Below are 16640 nucleotides of genomic sequence, written 5' to 3'. Positions count from 1 at the left end.
CATTTTTACAGATTTATAATAAATTACTAAGTATGAATATGATTATATGAGATGTTTGTATCGTTAAGGACCCTTAAACCATTTTTTCTATTGTTCAGTTTCATATATATATAATATATTATATGAAATAATATATCGGCTTTAAGTAACTCACTCGCCAACTGCTGGACTTTATTTTCTAAATGAAAGCCAGATAGATATTCACCTTGTGTTAGACTAACACCAGCGAAAAAATAACCAACTAAAGAGAATACACTTAAATAATGTTATCAGTATGATTTGTATAGAACTGTTTCAGCTAAATTATGCCTAGCTGTATGGATGTGTTTTAATAGCTCAGCAGAGCTGGGTGTTGTATTTGAGATTAAACAAACACTATAGAACATTTTGACCACTGTGGTGCTTAATGCAACTGCTTACATACATTCCAAAGTATAATAATTTTCATAACAAAAAAAAACAAACAAACGAAGGATTGATCACTGACTGACTTTCAGCACAATAAGGTAACAATACGAGAAATAAATATGAATGAACACGAAAGAACGGCTCGAGTGTGGTTGATGACTTGTTTGTCGGGAGCATTCCTTGTCTCTTTTTAATCAATCATGTAAACCTTCGGTTGTCATAATAATAACACAGTCCACTCTCGATATAACAAGGTCGCTGGGAATGGCTAAATTACCTCTTTATAAACAGGAATTTTGTTATGAGAGGACAGCAGAACAAAGAAACACAAAACAGAAATGAGATTCATGGCCAGAATGAACTCTTCATAAGCAGAACATCATTATAACGGTGCTTTTTATGATGAAGGTTGACTGTAACTGGATTTATACAGTGCCATTTTTTCGAAGTCACGGTGCTTAGCAAAAAGATATAAATGATTAGCTGTTGCAAACTGCTTACCAACCAAAACGATGTATGTTATAAATGCAAAAAAATAGTTAGGGGCAAGACATTTAAACCCTGGCAGCAGAGACTCGGCTAGGGTCGAAATGTCTGTCCACTTACTTTTTTTTGCGAGGATGAAAATAGTGACATTTATTTACTGAACTACTGGAAAAGAGGAGTTTCGATATGCTTTTTGAATGACAAAACTGTGTGGAGAGTTCTGAGGCAACAGGGATAGCATCCACAGAGTGGGCTAATGTGGCAGTGGGCGTGTTTCCTCTGAAGTAAGAAAGATGCAGCTCCTTCTGTGGCCCTTTCTCTATAATGCATAGCCTACTTGCTTCAAATACATTCCTTAGAGGTACAGTTTGAACTTGACTAACAAAACAACAGACAAACGACCTTTCTTACATGTACCTTATGTACCTTGACCCCACCCCGAACTCTAGTATGGGTCAAGTTTCCTTGAGCCCAAGTTTGGTTGAAGAGGGCTGATTTGTCAATTTCTCGTTTCATTGTCGAAAAGATCACACTGCAGTCGAGTTAGGGGGCCAATTATACAAAGAGCTGCTTGAAAAGCAAAAACTATTACAAAACAACTTTCTGTTATTAGCAAAAATTTGCAGAATACCTGTGACATGTTTTGCATATGACATTGTATTTTAGCTGTAAACCTTAATAAGGTAAGCAACATTGCTGTGTGCTTAGCTGCTTGTGCTTATACAGCTCTGTGAAAAAAAGAAAAAGAATATATTTTCTTTATTTCCGATGCAAACTAAATGAAATTCACATCAAACTTTCATTTCACAAAAAGTTGAGCTTGGTTCAACCACAGAGGAACGCATGGTATGTGTAGTTCCAAATTCACTTCTTTTGGTGGCCCATTGTTATTTTCACAATGAAAGATCCAACATAATGTGCCAGGCATTCTTTTTGCCAGTTAAAAAGTGGCACAACTCTATTCTATTAATTTTCTGTTCATATAAAAAAGGTAATCAAGAACATTTTCCTCATTTGTGCTTTAAAAGTAATTGGTGACACAATTTTAAAACTAGATTTTTCATATAACCCATAACCTATTTACCGTGTTTCGTGTCATGCCGTATCTGGCCTGTTCAAATACACACATAAACCATTATTTACAAGCAATATACAATTTTTATACATTTGTAATGAAATCAGACACAACATGAAATACCTCAATTAATTAACGACTCAAATTGTAAAAGAAAACAGAATTAGCTGTTGCAAACTGCTTGCCAACGCTTACCAACCACAAAAAACCGATGGTACAAATACAAGAAAATAGTTAATGGCCTGATGTTTTGACCCCAGCAGAGTCTTACTTGAGGGCTTACTCAATATATAAATGTCACAAGACCTGCACTAAGATACATGTACGTGTAGTGCATGAAATTCAGTTCTTGCTTGTCTGCTTGGTAATCGTCAAATTGTAACGCATCTGGGGTCGATTTCACAAAGAGTTAGGACTAGTCTTAACTTAACGCATAGCTAGCTAGAGTAACTCATCCTAAGTCGAGATAAGACTAGTCCTAACTCTTTGTGAAATCTGGTCCCGTGTCCTGGGGAAAACTATCCCCCACATCTGTCCCCCATGGAAAATTAACAGGGTTGTTTCTATCAGAAGAAGTTTATACAGTGGGGCGTTTACAATATGGGGGACCGAATCTCCTGCCACACGGGTTCTTTTCAGAACCATCACAATTTGAGAGATTTCGTGCAAAACGCAAACCTTACTAAACAGAACAGTATCGTTATTCAAGAAAGGCCAAAAATCAAGTGTGTTTTATTTCTAGAAAAAGTTAACCAGTTACTGGCTTTCAGACAAATAATATACAATTAAGGATTTACACACAAAAAACTTAAACTGTACACGATATTACATAGAGATTTTTTACTCTTTTTGATTTGATTTGAATAAATGTGAAATATTCATTCCGAATTCAAGGACTAAGTACCTCATTTTTTTCCCTATATACATCAATACAATAATTACACGATCTGAAACCCCCCCCCCCAACATATTTGAACATTAACATCATAAAGCATTAAAAAAGCCAGGAATATACATTTTGGAATACACTCAACGGTAGGGTCATAGATTGGCTTTCAGCACCTAGGCCTAAATGCCGATAAAGAGAGATACAACACAAAGTTCACTTGTGAAAGTTCAGCTCAATACAATTTCTAATGTCACAGTATTTTCTCTAGCACGTCAAATCCATCTATGTTTAGCGAGATTACAGGGGATCCGCACCACTAGCAGCAACATTCACAAACGGACACCAACCCTCAGAAATCAGTGAAATAATTCATCCATAAATCGTTTCTCAGATTCAAATGTTATGGTGTGAAACATTATCCAAATCCAAACTGTTACAGTCTCCCGAAAACATAATGTTAAGAAAGAACTATGAAATGTTCATACCACTTACACTTGTAGATTAAAGACACTGGGGTGGATTTCACAAAGGTAGTCCTAACTTAGGACTAGTCCTAGGCAATGCTAAGAGGTAGGACTGGTCCTAAGTTAGGACCAGTAACTCATCCTAACTTAGGACTGGTCCTATCTCTTAGCATTGCCTAGGACTAGTCCTAAGTTAGGACTACCTTTGTGAAATCCACCCCTGGACACCTTTGGTAATAATTGTCACAGACCAGTCTTCTCATTTGGTGTATCTCAACCGAGCACAAAATAACAAACCTGTGAAAATTTGAACTCAATTGGTCGTCGAAGTTGGGAGATAATAATGGAAGACAAAACACTCTTGTCACACGAAGATGTGTGCTCTCAGATGCTTGATTTTGAGACCTCAAAATCTAATTCTGAGGTCTCAAAATCAAATTTTTCAGTGGAAAATTACTTCTTTCTCAAAAACCAAGTTACTTCAGAGGGAGCTGTTTCTCACAATGTTCTCCAATAGCTCTCCATTGTAGGATTTTAAACTTTGCATGGTGGAAATACGATATAGAAAGGTTTGCGGTAACACCATGTAATGTCTCTTTTCTCCAGAAGACGATCTGAAACCAACTGTTCTTTTCAGAACCATCCCAACTCATTAGAGATAGTCATATCATGGTGTTACCGCAAGCTCTCCATTGCTTGTTACCAAGTAAGTTTTTATGCTAACAATTATTTTGAGTAATTACCAACAGTTTCCAGTGCCTTTAAAATGAATCTTTAAACAGTTCTTGGTCTCTGTGGTAATTTCTCCCAGACAGGACTCTGTTGAGAACTTACCTGTCCCACAACCTTTCCTTTATTTTATTTCCTTCTCATTGATTCAAAAACACCTTTCCGCATACCAGTTAAGCTTCCGGGTCGTGCTTTCTTACGGACGGTACACAGGAAAGGGAAACGGCTGGCCTTGCATTTGATGTGAACGCAACAGGTACTGATATCTATTGGTAGCATCGAGGTTCTCACGGTTGAAAATTTGTCCCCTTGGCGACCAATCTCTTGCCGGGTTGCAGTGAAAGTCTCTCGGGCTTGGCAACAATTCTCTGGGCCTATTGCAACGATTGTTCGGTGGTGTGTTTCTGACTTGGGGCCGTGGTCTCAGGGAGATCTTGTTCTCTACTTTGTTTGTTGTTTGTTGTAGCGGGGTTTTGTTAACAGGTGACTCGGACTGAGATGAGGGTTCCTGTTTCGGATGTTTATACTTGGGGGAGATGGGCAAATCTTTCTGGGTTATGGCTTTCTGCACTCGTTTTCGTTTCGATCCTGGTTTGGGTGAAACCACAGCATAAGAGCAAGACCTGACCGAAAAAGAGACGTGCAACTGTTAATATTTCAAATCCATTACTTGGATGGCCTGCTAAACCAATTTCATGCACATTAAATTTTGAAAATTGTTCAAGAATATTGCCCACTGGTTTTGAAATAACAACAATTACCAAAACTTAATCACAAACAAAGACCACTGCTATTTCTCTTGGTTCAGGGTAAAGCTTAACGCAGTGGGCTTAAGAGACAGTGAGCACCCACACACAATTTTGAATGAATACATTAGACCCAACTGGTACCAGTAATTGCTCATCTGGAGGTTGCTATACAAAAGCTTTTCCGAAGCATTTGACACAGCATGTCTCTATAGCCTGATGAATTCAAACTTAAACACTGTGACTACTCAAGTAATAGACCGATCCACTAAGCTCCGCCCCATTGTGTAATGACCAATCACAACGCAACGAAGGTCCGACATGCGTGCGCATATCTTGGCGGGCACGGCAGAGTTGTGCAGAAAGGCATTGGAGAGCCCCACGTGTTCTTGCTCACACGTACGTCGTGGGCGAAGCCTACTGGATCGGTCTATTGTACCAGACATTAGACATGCTTCGTTTTTGAAAGGGCAAGAGCACCAAGGCATTTTCTCCTTGGTACAATGTAGAGGGCGGATGAGGAAATTGGTAATTCAAGAGCATTTCAAGGGTAGGAAGGCATTGACCAGGGGGCATGGAATCGCCTTCATGTAGTATCAGGCCCGAGACATTATTTAAAATATAACTTGCACATGGCTTTTGGTGTCAATACCAGGCATGTGAGTACCTGTCCATGACAAAAAGAGGAAAAGATACTATTCCTATACTTTTGTAAACAGAAAGTGAAGAAAAAAAAGAGGAAAGTCAAAACCCCAAAAAGAGGAAATCAGCTGAAAAGAGGAAGTCTCACATGCCTGCAATACTTACTCTATGTGCTTTTCAACGTCCCATATCCAGAGTCCTACGTCACAGCCATCTAGGGGACACTGAGTAACACCGAGCTGCCGCTGAATCTCAATGTTGTCTTCAGGTATGTCTGGTCTAATAGTTCAAACAGAACAAAAACATCATTAAAAAAATCACCTGTACAAAAACTATAAATAAATAGTGAACTTTCGATACAACCATGTTTATTAGGGAAGGTACATGTTTGGTAATTGTCAAAGACCAATGTCCTCACTTGGTGTATCCCATCATAAGCATAAAATAATAAGCCTGTGAAAATTTGAGCTCAATTGGTCATCGGAGTTGTGCGAAAATGATAAAAGAAAAAACACCCTTGTTGGACGAATTTGTGTGCTTTCAGATAAGAATAAAAGACTTCTAGCTAGAAGTCTTTTAGTGAGAAAATACCTCTTTCTCAAAAAATACGTTACTTCAGAGGGAGTCGTTTCCAACAATGTTTTATACTATCAACAGCTCTCTAATGCTCGTTACCAAGTCAGTTTTAAGTTAATATTTGTTTTGAGTAACTACCAAACCTGTACTTTCCCTTTAAATCTCTTTTGTGGGAGTGTTGACTCTGAGAAGAGCCGGTGTTTCTAGACATTTGGAACAGTGTACTTTGCTCGTCTTCATTCTCCTCAAGATAATTGAACAATTTTACCAATACATGTATATTACACACATTTGATTTTAGTGTTACATTTTGTTTTTATCACACTTCAACTCAATTCACTCCAATCATATAAAAGCTAAGGACATAATCATGCATTATATCAAAGACATCAACTAAGTTCCTGATTTTTCAAATGTCTGTTAGCAATTTGAATCACACAACATATGTCAAAGACCAGTATAAATGCACTTTATGTGACCCAATATAATACAGGGAAACCAAAAAGTTCAAGCTCAATTGGTCATCGAAGCCCCCAAAATTTAGTGGGGGGGGGGGAAATGTGTTTTTATAACATCACGTTTTGGACTCAGAAGTACAAAGCTAAATTGTTTTACTGATCTCAAAAACTAAGAGAGAAGTTTTCCACCTTGATCATCCTTACACTGCAAGAGGTCGAAAAAACTACTTTACTGTCCTAGGCCGTGTCCGAATTGGCGACTTCGGCTACAGCTACGGCTAGGGCGCGCGCGTCTGCTAACACTGGAAGACGCGCTGATCTAGCCGTAGCTGTAGCCAAAGTCGCCAATTCGGACACGACCTTAGTTCAACAAGTCAGCAGTTATAAAAATGACAAAGAATAACATTCAAACTCATAAGATTCACCAAAAAGCAATATCTGTTTTACCTTTCAGCTGGATAAACATTTTCTCTCAGACACGTTGGGCACTTGGCCATCGCCTTGTAGAGTTTATTCTGTTTGTCGTAGAGGCATTCTGCGCAGATTCTGTGCTGACAGCTTGACACAACCATTTTCAGTCGGGGTTCCAAGCAAATTGGGCAGCTAAACCTGGAAAGGAGAAAAATCAACATCATTTCATTCTTCTTTACACATTTTATTTGGTAAAGAAACAAAGGATGCCTCATATTCATAAAAGAACTTTTAAATTGCTAGTACATCTCTAAAACCTAATGACAAATTGACACAACCAATTAATTTCAGTCTAGGTTCCACAAAAAAGTGGGCAACTAAATCTGGCAAAGTTAAACATCAATTCCATTATTATTATTATTATATATTTCTAGTACTGCAATGCAACCAATGCACCATAAAAGCACTTTTCAATCACTATAGCTCCAAAGCCTGACAATCACCTACTTAAAGATGCTATGTCAGATTTTTGGTCGATTTGACCCAAAAATTTAGATTTAAAATTCAATAGGTATTTTGATGGGGGTCGAGAAAGTTACAAGCTTTCATTTGAGCCATTGCTCGAAAAAAATCCGCCAATTATTAGTAGTGCTCAGTGAAATAAAGTGTTCAAAATTAGTTTTTGCCGGGATCCCGACAATATATCACGTGACCAATTCTTATGTGTTTTATAAGAAACGTTTTAAATATTTGTCATGGTTCCTGACCATTATAAGTAAAAGTTAAACTTTTTTTCGTTAGAGCGGGTGTACTTCTAGAAACTATAAGGCTCCCCTGTGAGCCTTATAGGGGTCTCATATTTAGGCCTTTTTAACGCTAAACGTTTTTCAAATCAGCGTTGATGGGTGAAAGTTTTGCGACCGTTAGCCAGCGGCCAGAACTGAAGTTTCATGTGTACTGTACACCTAAAGCTTTCCCCATCCTACTCCATATACATTCATAATGCTTGTATTTCCCTTTTGTTGAGTTACGTTCAATAATTTCATCAAAAAAGGCAATTTTCTACTCGGTACTTACTGTTGCTGTCCGTTGCTTCGTTGTCGCGGCGCACGTTCTGTCATGTCGGGGTCACATCTGTGACCTCTCACAATATGTTCAACGCTTTAGTAGTGGGTCAACGCGCTGGACAGGTGTCAAATATAATTCGTAGTTTCACCACACGTGGCTGTGCCGTTCGAGAAGAGCGCACGCATACGTACACACATAAAAGTGCATTATATTTGACACCTGTCCAACGCGTTGTGTTGTAGTAGCCTTGTAACACCCCTTCCACAGAATGGTTTGTCCCACCTCGTTGGGTTGTCATGCACACCGATCGGTGGTCATGCGCCGTGAGGTCATCGACTGATACCAGCGAACACAGCGCTAAAGCGTTGAACATATTGCGAGAGGTCACAGACGTGACCCCGACGTGACAGAACGTGCGCCACGACAACGAAGCAACGGACAGCAATAGTAAGTACCGAGTAGAAAATTGCCTTTTTTGAAGAAACTATTGAACGTAACTCAACAAAAGGGAAATACAAGCATTATGAATGTATATGGAGTAGGATGGGGAATGCTTTAGGTGTACAGTACTGGTACACATTGAAACTTCAGTTCTGGCTGGCTGACGGTAGGGAGGCCAGTGAAACGACTGTTTTCAGATTTATATGTAAGCGTGTAAAAAACAAAATTTATAATCAGCGTTTGTTGACCTTTTCATTCATCAAAAGTAGGAATTTAAACAATATTTCAGTAGATGAAAGATCTATCTTTTCATTTGTGTTATTTTTTGTCCCAATGGGTATGATTTATGAGATGGATTATTTCAAGAAAATCCCGCTTAATCAGCGCTGACTTACGACGCGTCAACTCTTGGGCGCGGCCATCTTGATTTCTGGTCCTAATGCCAACTCGCGTTTTAGGCTAGATCTCGCGAGATTTAGGGGGGTTTGCATAGATGATGTCATCATTTTGTAGAAGAAAGCAAGCTCTTTCGTTTGATGTGTGACATGCCAACTTTCGCGAATGTGGTGACTCCTTAACAAGACTGTTTGCAAGAGGCCAAAAAAGGTAGTTTTCTACCATTTTTTTACTTAAAAAACTCCAAAATACACACATCAGGAGTCGATGAAACTTATATGAAACCATGTTTTTCTGAACACTTATACATTCACCAATAAAGGATACATTTTTTTATTTTTTTTAACGAAGGCGCAAAATGGTCGCATGGGCGATTTTAATGGGGAGGTCTAAAAGGCCGGTTTATAGTCGGTCGCGCGACGGAAATCTTGCGCGCAATCCTAAGACTGAGGCCTAAAAACCGTGTCTTTTTATGATCGCGCGTCCAGATTTCCGACGCCCGACCATCGCGCGACCGACTATAACTCGGCCTTAATGGCAAACGCAAAAAACATCGTTGCAGTTGTGAGTGGAATTTTATTCAGGCTTTGTTGACAACAGTCAACACAGTGCATGTGTTGTAAGGCCTATACTTTTTGTTTACATTGTTTATACCACAATTTCTTTACCATTTAATGACATTGTTGATGATAAACATTTAAATTTAATTCAATAATAAATAAAACAAACTTAAATTTTTCTTATAATTTGTTTTATTTATTTTCTCTAGACTAGAAGAGGATGAATTTGCTTCCCATCTATGGTTTATGATGAACTTTTTCAAGGGCCCTGACAAATCAAGTACAATTAATAATTACCTTTTTTGTACAATTAATATGCAGATATACAGATATGTCGGAGTCAGATATATCAGATGAGGAGCAAGACTCCATGTGGCTAGCATATATTGACGAAAATAAAGGCTGGTACAATGTAAGCACACATTCTTGTTTAACAAAATTGTTAAAATAACAATTTTGTTAATAGGTCCCTTGATATCCATCTTGGTTCAACATCAAATATGACGAAGACGAGCAGCTGTACACATACCAATTAATGGAAGATTACAGAAAAGGAGACCTCCAAATTATTTTTTAAGGTAATTTAGTTCATGTATGATGAATTTGAAGTTATTTTTGTTATGGCCACCCAACATACAATTTTGTGATTTTGGATTTGCGTCATGAAAATCTTACAGACAGAAAACGCCTATTTTTGAACTTTAAATTACCATAACTTCTTTATACTTTCAGCTATGAAGCTGATTTTTACACCATTGAATTTCTCTTTAAATTCTCTTTACAATGGTACCAAACTTGTGGGGTTCGTAAAAAAAAACATGAAAAGTGCCGGCCTCCCTACTGACGGTCGCAAAACTTTCACCCATCAACGCTGATTTGAAAAACGTATAGCGTTAAAAAGGCCCTAAATATGAGACCCCTATAACAAAAATAAGGCTCACAGGGGAGCCTTATAGTTTCTAGACTCTATTTTTTAATGTTTGGGGCAAAAAATCTGACATCCCCCCATTCCCATAGCATCTTTTTTAGTTTAATATTATAATAATTAGTAACAATAAAATAAATTGGGCCAAGGTAACCAGCCCACTGTTGCGACTGATGCCCGACTGATACCACAACATGTGGAAATTGGTTAAGCAGTTTTTGTTCTACATAACACAAGTTATTCAGCTTTATGACATTGACATGCATGATTTTGATAACGATCCGTGACCTCAACGCATTTGACGGCTGGAATTCCTTCCTCGACCACACAAACGCCGTAGGTCCGTGACCAATCAGAAGCCTTTTCACTTCTTCTTACCTTTTTTCAAAATTCCGTTGTGCAGTCAGTAACGACTCAGTTTGGGAATGTTCCGGCCGATCCATTTTAAAATCTTAACATTGGCTGAATATTCACGAAAAATCAGAAAAGAAACGGAGAACTAACTAGTCAAAATTAAAGACCGTCATTCTTGAGCTTGGCGGTGTATTGTCACGTGACAACAAGATGCATCATGATTGGAAGAATTAACTATTGTCTTAAACGTTGCATGTGCAATGCACAATTTTCATAAAACAGTCGTTGAAATAAATTTAAGTCGACGATGAGGGCGCAAGTTTAAAGGGCTTTTGCGCCAAATGTAGGGTTGTCGCGCGAAAATTATGCGGAAGTAACATGGCCGCGGCAGTAAACAAATCCACGCAGTGAATGGTTTGTGTGGACATTAGATATATTGTTCAATTGTTTCACTTTAGTACAGTTGAGATAAATTTCCCACCACTTTGTTCACTTATTTTCACAAAAAGGAGTATGCCCTATCTCATATCTGACTGATCGTGTTGACTTTTTTGTTTTATTTTATTTCATACAAATGAAAAAGTGCCGACACAGGATACTGAAAGTTACTTATAATAGTTTTTAATAAGCCACGTTCCAACAATGGATAACTGTTGACTCTAAAGATAATGAACAACAAGTTATCGTGTACGTTAGTTTATGAAGTAACTGGTGTAAGTTTTCTGGGTTGCCCATGCCCAATTCGATTCACAAGCCCACAGCACAGTGAGTACATTTAACAATTGATTTTAAGGTGGACCCTGCTTTTACAAGTTCTTCAAATAATACAGATCTTCTCAAATTTGCGAGTTTCTATTATTTACAAGAACAGATTTTTTTTATGAAATCGACGCCCACAGGGGGTAAAAATAGAAACTTTTGGGTTTTTCAGAGCAGATATGCATGCATTATCAAGTTACCAACAACATTGGAACAATGGCAGACACTGCTGCTGCGTACTGATGAGAAAGCATTTTAAAAAGAAACTATAGGCACAACAAATGTATTTCGCAGTATGCAATAAAAACCCTTGATAAAACTTCACAATAAGGGAACATTGCCAATGACAGCCCCCCATCCCCCTCTGATGAAAAGCTCTCCAAACCCATGTTCACCCTCTAGCCCCGCTTGTTTTTTCGTGTGGCAAAGGCTAGCTGGATCCTAGATTCAGCTAGACTTGGCCAAACAAGTGGGCTAGTTCACCTCCAGCAAGAATAACGACCAAGAATTTCCCCCAATTATTCACTTGACAGATTTGGGATATCGGTAATGATGGATGAAGCATCATCAATCTTATCTCAGTCTACATCTGAATCCTTGGAATGGGTTGCCGTGGGAAAAGAGGCAGAATTGAAGGAGAAGAGAAGGAAAACGTTGGAGGTATCGGACAGGAAGGTCACAATCTTCTTTCAAGATGGCAGGTTTTATGTCTTGGATTTCCATTGCTACCGTGAGTATAATGTAGATGGGTTTCTAAGATCTGGAATGCCAGACATGGTTTTTATTCTGATTATAGTCCTCATCATCTGGATGAGGATCTGTAAGATGCTAATGAGATTGTAGGATTAATTGTGGAGATAAGAGAAAGTGCAGTTTACTACTGCCTGGAGTTGGACAGCGTTTTTGTCTGCTCTGGAACTTCATGAAATAGTGCTTGCAAGTTCAAATACCATTCAAGGAAGAATACATTACGGTGTCCAGATCATTTTGTTTCATTTCATTTTGTTTAATAATTTGGGTTGTGAAGCCAAGGACTTTAAGAAAAGTGAACTTAATCACTGCACTACTTAGCCAAGAACCCCATGGAGATAAGACGAGGAAGGAAGTTGAAGTTTTAGATATCAGATCCCAAAACCACAGAATTATTCAGGGAAAACCCCTCAGTCAGATAGGGACTGAAACCAATGCCTTTAGAAACTTTTGTAAGTTTGAAAAACAATAAGGAGGGATATTTGCATAAGTGCCACATGGTAATTTTCTCAAAAAAGCAAATTTAGATTATTGTGCCCTGACCATCTTCAGTGATGGGGCGACAGATGACAGTCAAAAGAAATGAATATTCCCTCCTATATTCTTTGATATACTTCTTGTTTGATTTACTCCAACAGATGCCGGAGGACCACTGGATGTTGGAAATATTGAGGTTGGTTTTAGTTTCTTTGAGTCAGGAAATTACTGTCTAGTTTTCACAAAACACTAAGAATCATCTTAAGACAAATTATCAGTCCAATCCGAGTCCTTGAACTTCGATCTTGAAGCGGCACAGCTATTTCACCTGGTGAGTGGCAAATTCTATAGGGAAGACGTAAGTTTGTATTTGAACTTTGCACAGGGCACCACATGGCAAAAGAACAGGGTACCACGGCAATTGCTGTGGGTGCCGTTGGTTGGAGGCTTGCAATCTCTCTTTGAAATGAAGCCCTGGCACGTCATCAGTGATTTTTTTTAAATATTTTTTTCTTCTATTAATCTTCCCTGAAAATGAATACCCGAGAATATAAGGTACAGCCCCTATCAGTATGAGCGATCTTCAAAAGCCAACTTTTGAATCTACTTCTATTTAGTCTATTGCACTTGCCATCTCCACACATGAAAAAAAACCATACCTCAACATAGGGTTGTCGAACCCGTCGATACACTGGTGTGTAAACTATATTATGTGCAAATCTGTGAACAATTATTTCTTTAGTCTTACCAATATTAATAAAAAGATGGTAAAATAATCATGAACAGTTACATGTACATTTCTAAGTATGTGACACTTTCTCTGAAACCAAACTGAATTTGAAATAATCAAACCATCTTGTATCTTTTTTGTAGGAAGTAAATGGAGTAAGTTGCGTCGTGTGTCCGTGGCATAAGTACAAGATCAGCTTAGGGTCAGGCGAGGGATTCTATCAGTCCATCGGTAAGAGCCTTAGATAGTAATCAATCTGCTCCGTTGTCATTCCAAAGAATGTACTCCAGGTTTGTCCCTGAAGTGTGTGGCCCACTGGTTCAAGTCTTGTAAATGTATAGAGCAGGGCCCTATTCAAAGAGCTGGGCCCTACTCCATAGAGCTGCTTAAGCAGAAAATATTGCTACTGAGTTTTTTGCTTAGCACAAAATTTCCAGAGTACCAGTTGAGAATTATACATGTTACATGGTTGGCTGGTAACCTTAGTCTGGTAAGAAACTTTACTGTGAGGTGTAAGAAGTGTTACATCAGCAAGGTTTTTGAGACAGAATTTCAGTATTCACTTTCTGTTTAGTTTCAATTACTCAACAAGTATTTTACATCAGTTTGTCAAGCTGCCCTGTCAGGGAAATTGTGTAAATTTTTGAGAAAGACACTCAAGTCACATAAAAAATTCAAAATATGACAGTTTTTCCATGTCATTTCGTACAAAACCTTGCGCTGCCAGCGTCCCAGCAATGTTATACAGTCAGTTCAGCAGCACTTGCACTTGCTAGAAAAGATCAGCTAAAAGACCAGTTTAAAGATATTGGACACTATTGGTAATTGTCAAAGACCAGTCTTCCCACTTGGTGTATCTCAACATATGCATAAAATAACAAACCTGTGAAAATTTGAGCTCGATTGGTCGTTCCTTGTCACACAAAGTTGTGTGCTTTCAGATGCTTGATTTTGAGACCTCAAATTGTGAACTTGAGGTCTTGAAATCAAATTTGTGGAAAATTACTTCTTTCTCAAAAATTACGTTACTTCAGAGGGAGCCGTTTCTCACAATGTTTTATACTATCAACCTCTCCCCATTACTCGTTACCAAGTGAGGTTTTATGCTGATAATTATTTTTTGAGTAATTACCAATAGTGTCCACTACCTTTAAATAAACTTTTAACCATTTGTACTTTTCATTACACTCTTTCCCCCCCCAGACCCACATGATAGAAAGAAACCCCCCTGCTGGAAGTCAAAGGGGGTCAAGCAGCGAACCCACCACATTGAGGTCAGAGGTCAAACAGTCTACGTCAAACTGTCAACATCCAAGACAGAACTGGAGTCTGATCACTATTATTCCAAGAAATATCGAGATATGATGGATCCAAGTTAACGATTGCCAATTACTGGAGGTCTAAATTGAATTGATATAATTTTTGATATGTGCAATTGCTATTGCTAAAAGAGTAAATTAAAATTATTTATGCTAGCTGATAGGAAATAACATACAAATAATGATTGTTTATGAGTGCAATGGTGCGAATATGTTCATGAGTTGAAAGATGGAATGTTCTATTCAACGAGGCGGAGCCGAGTTGAATGGAACATTCCATATTTTTCTTCGGATGGAACGAAAAATGCATGGTGAATGGTACAAAAGATGCACGGTGAGTGATGTAGTACTTTTATTTGCTATCATGTGACGGACAATCCTCCAATCAAATGTCAAGGATCTGCTTGGGTGTTATTTAATAAGGTTTATAAAACACCTCTTGCTATAATGTAATTTAGGTTTTACCATTTCACCTAACACTTGTTGGCAAAGGCGTCCTTACATGCTTTACACTTAACCATGCTGTAGTTTTTGCAATTCAGCTTCTCAGCAGCAAGTAAGAATGATTTTAGCCCCTCAATTGTTATAAATATGTCTAAACGGTTAGCATTTTTAAAAATAAAAAGTGTGTATCTCAGATAGTTGTATTTATATGTTACGGGTATATCTTCTTTTATAAACTTAACATTTTTAAATAGCTTTGTAGTTTGTACCTGTGCAGGGAGATTGGAAAAACAAAAACAAATTACAAAATCAAATTTGTCTTTGTACGAGTTTCTTGGTGGTTTGTTATGGAAATAAATGTGTGTTTTGCTAGAAGCTTAGAATGGTTAATCAAGGTGTAGCTGACATAACTAGTGCTAAGCATTTACTTGTTCAACTCAAACATTTTCAGCACACAAACACAACAGTTATGTTTGTTTCCAGTTTGATAGACATGGTCAGTCCGAAACACACACATAACTTTGAACCCTTGCATTCAGGTCACATTTGGCTACTGTCTATCTAGTGCCTGGCCTGACATTTTTTGAGTCAATTTGCATGTTCAAATATGGCGCGTGACTACCTGCACGCCAATGCCTAACATGATAGTGTCCTTCACAACAAGCAAAGAAAATAAGTCCAAAATGGTGCAGCAAAGAATACTGTGTTGATGTCGACAGATGAATTGTATCGGGGCAAGCTTTTGTATGCCTTTGGATGAGCAAACCCTGGTACCAATGTGCCATTTAGACATTCGTTCAGGTGTCCACTGCTTTTTTTGTATGCAACTACACAAAAGCTTGCCCCGAACCAAAGCAGTGTGACTTGGCAAGTCATTGCACCAGAAGTTGTATAAATGTAACTTGCAAATTGCTTAATAGTCTAACCAACCCACTGGCAATATAACAAATAAGTGTTGGTTCTGAATTGCAGTCACAACGATGTTTTGAACAATACACCTTGCTTGAATTGTCTTTAGGAGAATGCACAAGTTGTACGAGAAGGATTTGCCCTGGAATTCAGCAATGTGGCCCTACGAATACCGATAACGCACCCATGTCTAAAACCAAAGACTACAAATTCACATACATTCCCATACAAGCACACAACACACAAATCATATAATTAATTACCAGCATTCAGAACTTAAGAGTCCCTCAGCAGGAAGCATTTTAATTTCACTGATCATTAAGTTTCAGTCATAGAAATAAATCAGAGAATGGCCACTTTTTATAACAGGCATGATATATGGGTTCAGAAAAATGGTAAGAAGATTTCATCAAGTACAATTGGTGACCTACATGTATGCGTTAGAGGACTTTTTAGGCAATGTTTTTAACTTTTCCAAATGCAAAAACAGACTTGAAGCCATTGGACCCTTTCGGTAAACAGTGTTGTCCAAGGCCCACACTTTGTGTACCACAACTTCTATATCAAATAATAAGCCTGTGAAAATTTAGGCTCAATCGGTCATCGAAGTCGGGAGAAAACAAC

The 16640-nt window shown here is 38.2% G+C and overlaps 2 protein-coding genes across 2 annotated transcripts; one reads left to right on the top strand and one right to left on the bottom strand.

Annotated features, from left to right (window-relative positions):
- Positions 1-4034: 4034 nt before the first annotated feature.
- On the bottom strand, positions 4035-10807 carry LOC117296574. The gene is made up of 4 exons (XM_033779594.1): positions 10653-10807; positions 6921-7082; positions 5605-5718; positions 4035-4674 (listed from the first exon to the last, which is right to left on the bottom strand). Exons 1-4 carry the CDS (start codon positions 10715-10717, stop codon positions 4248-4250), a joined length of 768 nt encoding a protein of 255 aa, XP_033635485.1. The 5' UTR covers positions 10718-10807; the 3' UTR covers positions 4035-4247.
- A 169-nt stretch (positions 10808-10976) lies between these two features.
- Positions 10977-16551, top strand: LOC117293945 (Rieske domain-containing protein-like). The gene is made up of 5 exons (XM_033776448.1): positions 10977-11042; positions 11921-12117; positions 12776-12810; positions 13488-13575; positions 14548-16551. The coding sequence occupies exons 2-5, from the start codon at positions 11937-11939 to the stop codon at positions 14721-14723; spliced, it is 480 nt and encodes a 159-aa protein (XP_033632339.1). The 5' UTR covers positions 10977-11042; positions 11921-11936; the 3' UTR covers positions 14724-16551.
- The last annotated feature ends 89 nt before the right edge of the window (positions 16552-16640 follow it).

The sequence above is a fragment of the Asterias rubens genome, chromosome 1 (genome assembly GCF_902459465.1).
Source record: "Asterias rubens chromosome 1, eAstRub1.3, whole genome shotgun sequence".
Classification (NCBI taxonomy): Eukaryota; Metazoa; Echinodermata; class Asteroidea; order Forcipulatida; family Asteriidae; genus Asterias; species Asterias rubens.
This window is presented reverse-complemented; position numbering and strand designations above follow the sequence as displayed.

Excerpts from the sequence above, each read along its gene's own strand:
- LOC117296574 (XM_033779594.1), bottom strand. The coding sequence starts at position 10,717 with ATGGATCGGCCGGAACATTCCCAAACTGAGTCGTTACTGACTGCACAA. Across the intron at positions 7,083-10,652 it reads CAACGGAATTTTGAAAAAAG|GTTTAGCTGCCCAATTTGCT; the intron begins GTAAGAAGAAGT and ends TCTCCTTTCCAG. Across the intron at positions 4,675-5,604 it reads GACGTTGAAAAGCACATAGA|GTCTTGCTCTTATGCTGTGG; the intron begins GTAAGTATTGCA and ends TTTTTCGGTCAG.
- LOC117293945 (XM_033776448.1), top strand. The coding sequence starts at position 11,937 with ATGATGGATGAAGCATCATCAATCTTATCTCAGTCTACATCTGAATCC. Across the intron at positions 12,811-13,487 it reads TGGATGTTGGAAATATTGAG|GAAGTAAATGGAGTAAGTTG; the intron begins GTTGGTTTTAGT and ends TCTTTTTTGTAG. Across the intron at positions 13,576-14,547 it reads GGGATTCTATCAGTCCATCG|ACCCACATGATAGAAAGAAA; the intron begins GTAAGAGCCTTA and ends TTCCCCCCCCAG.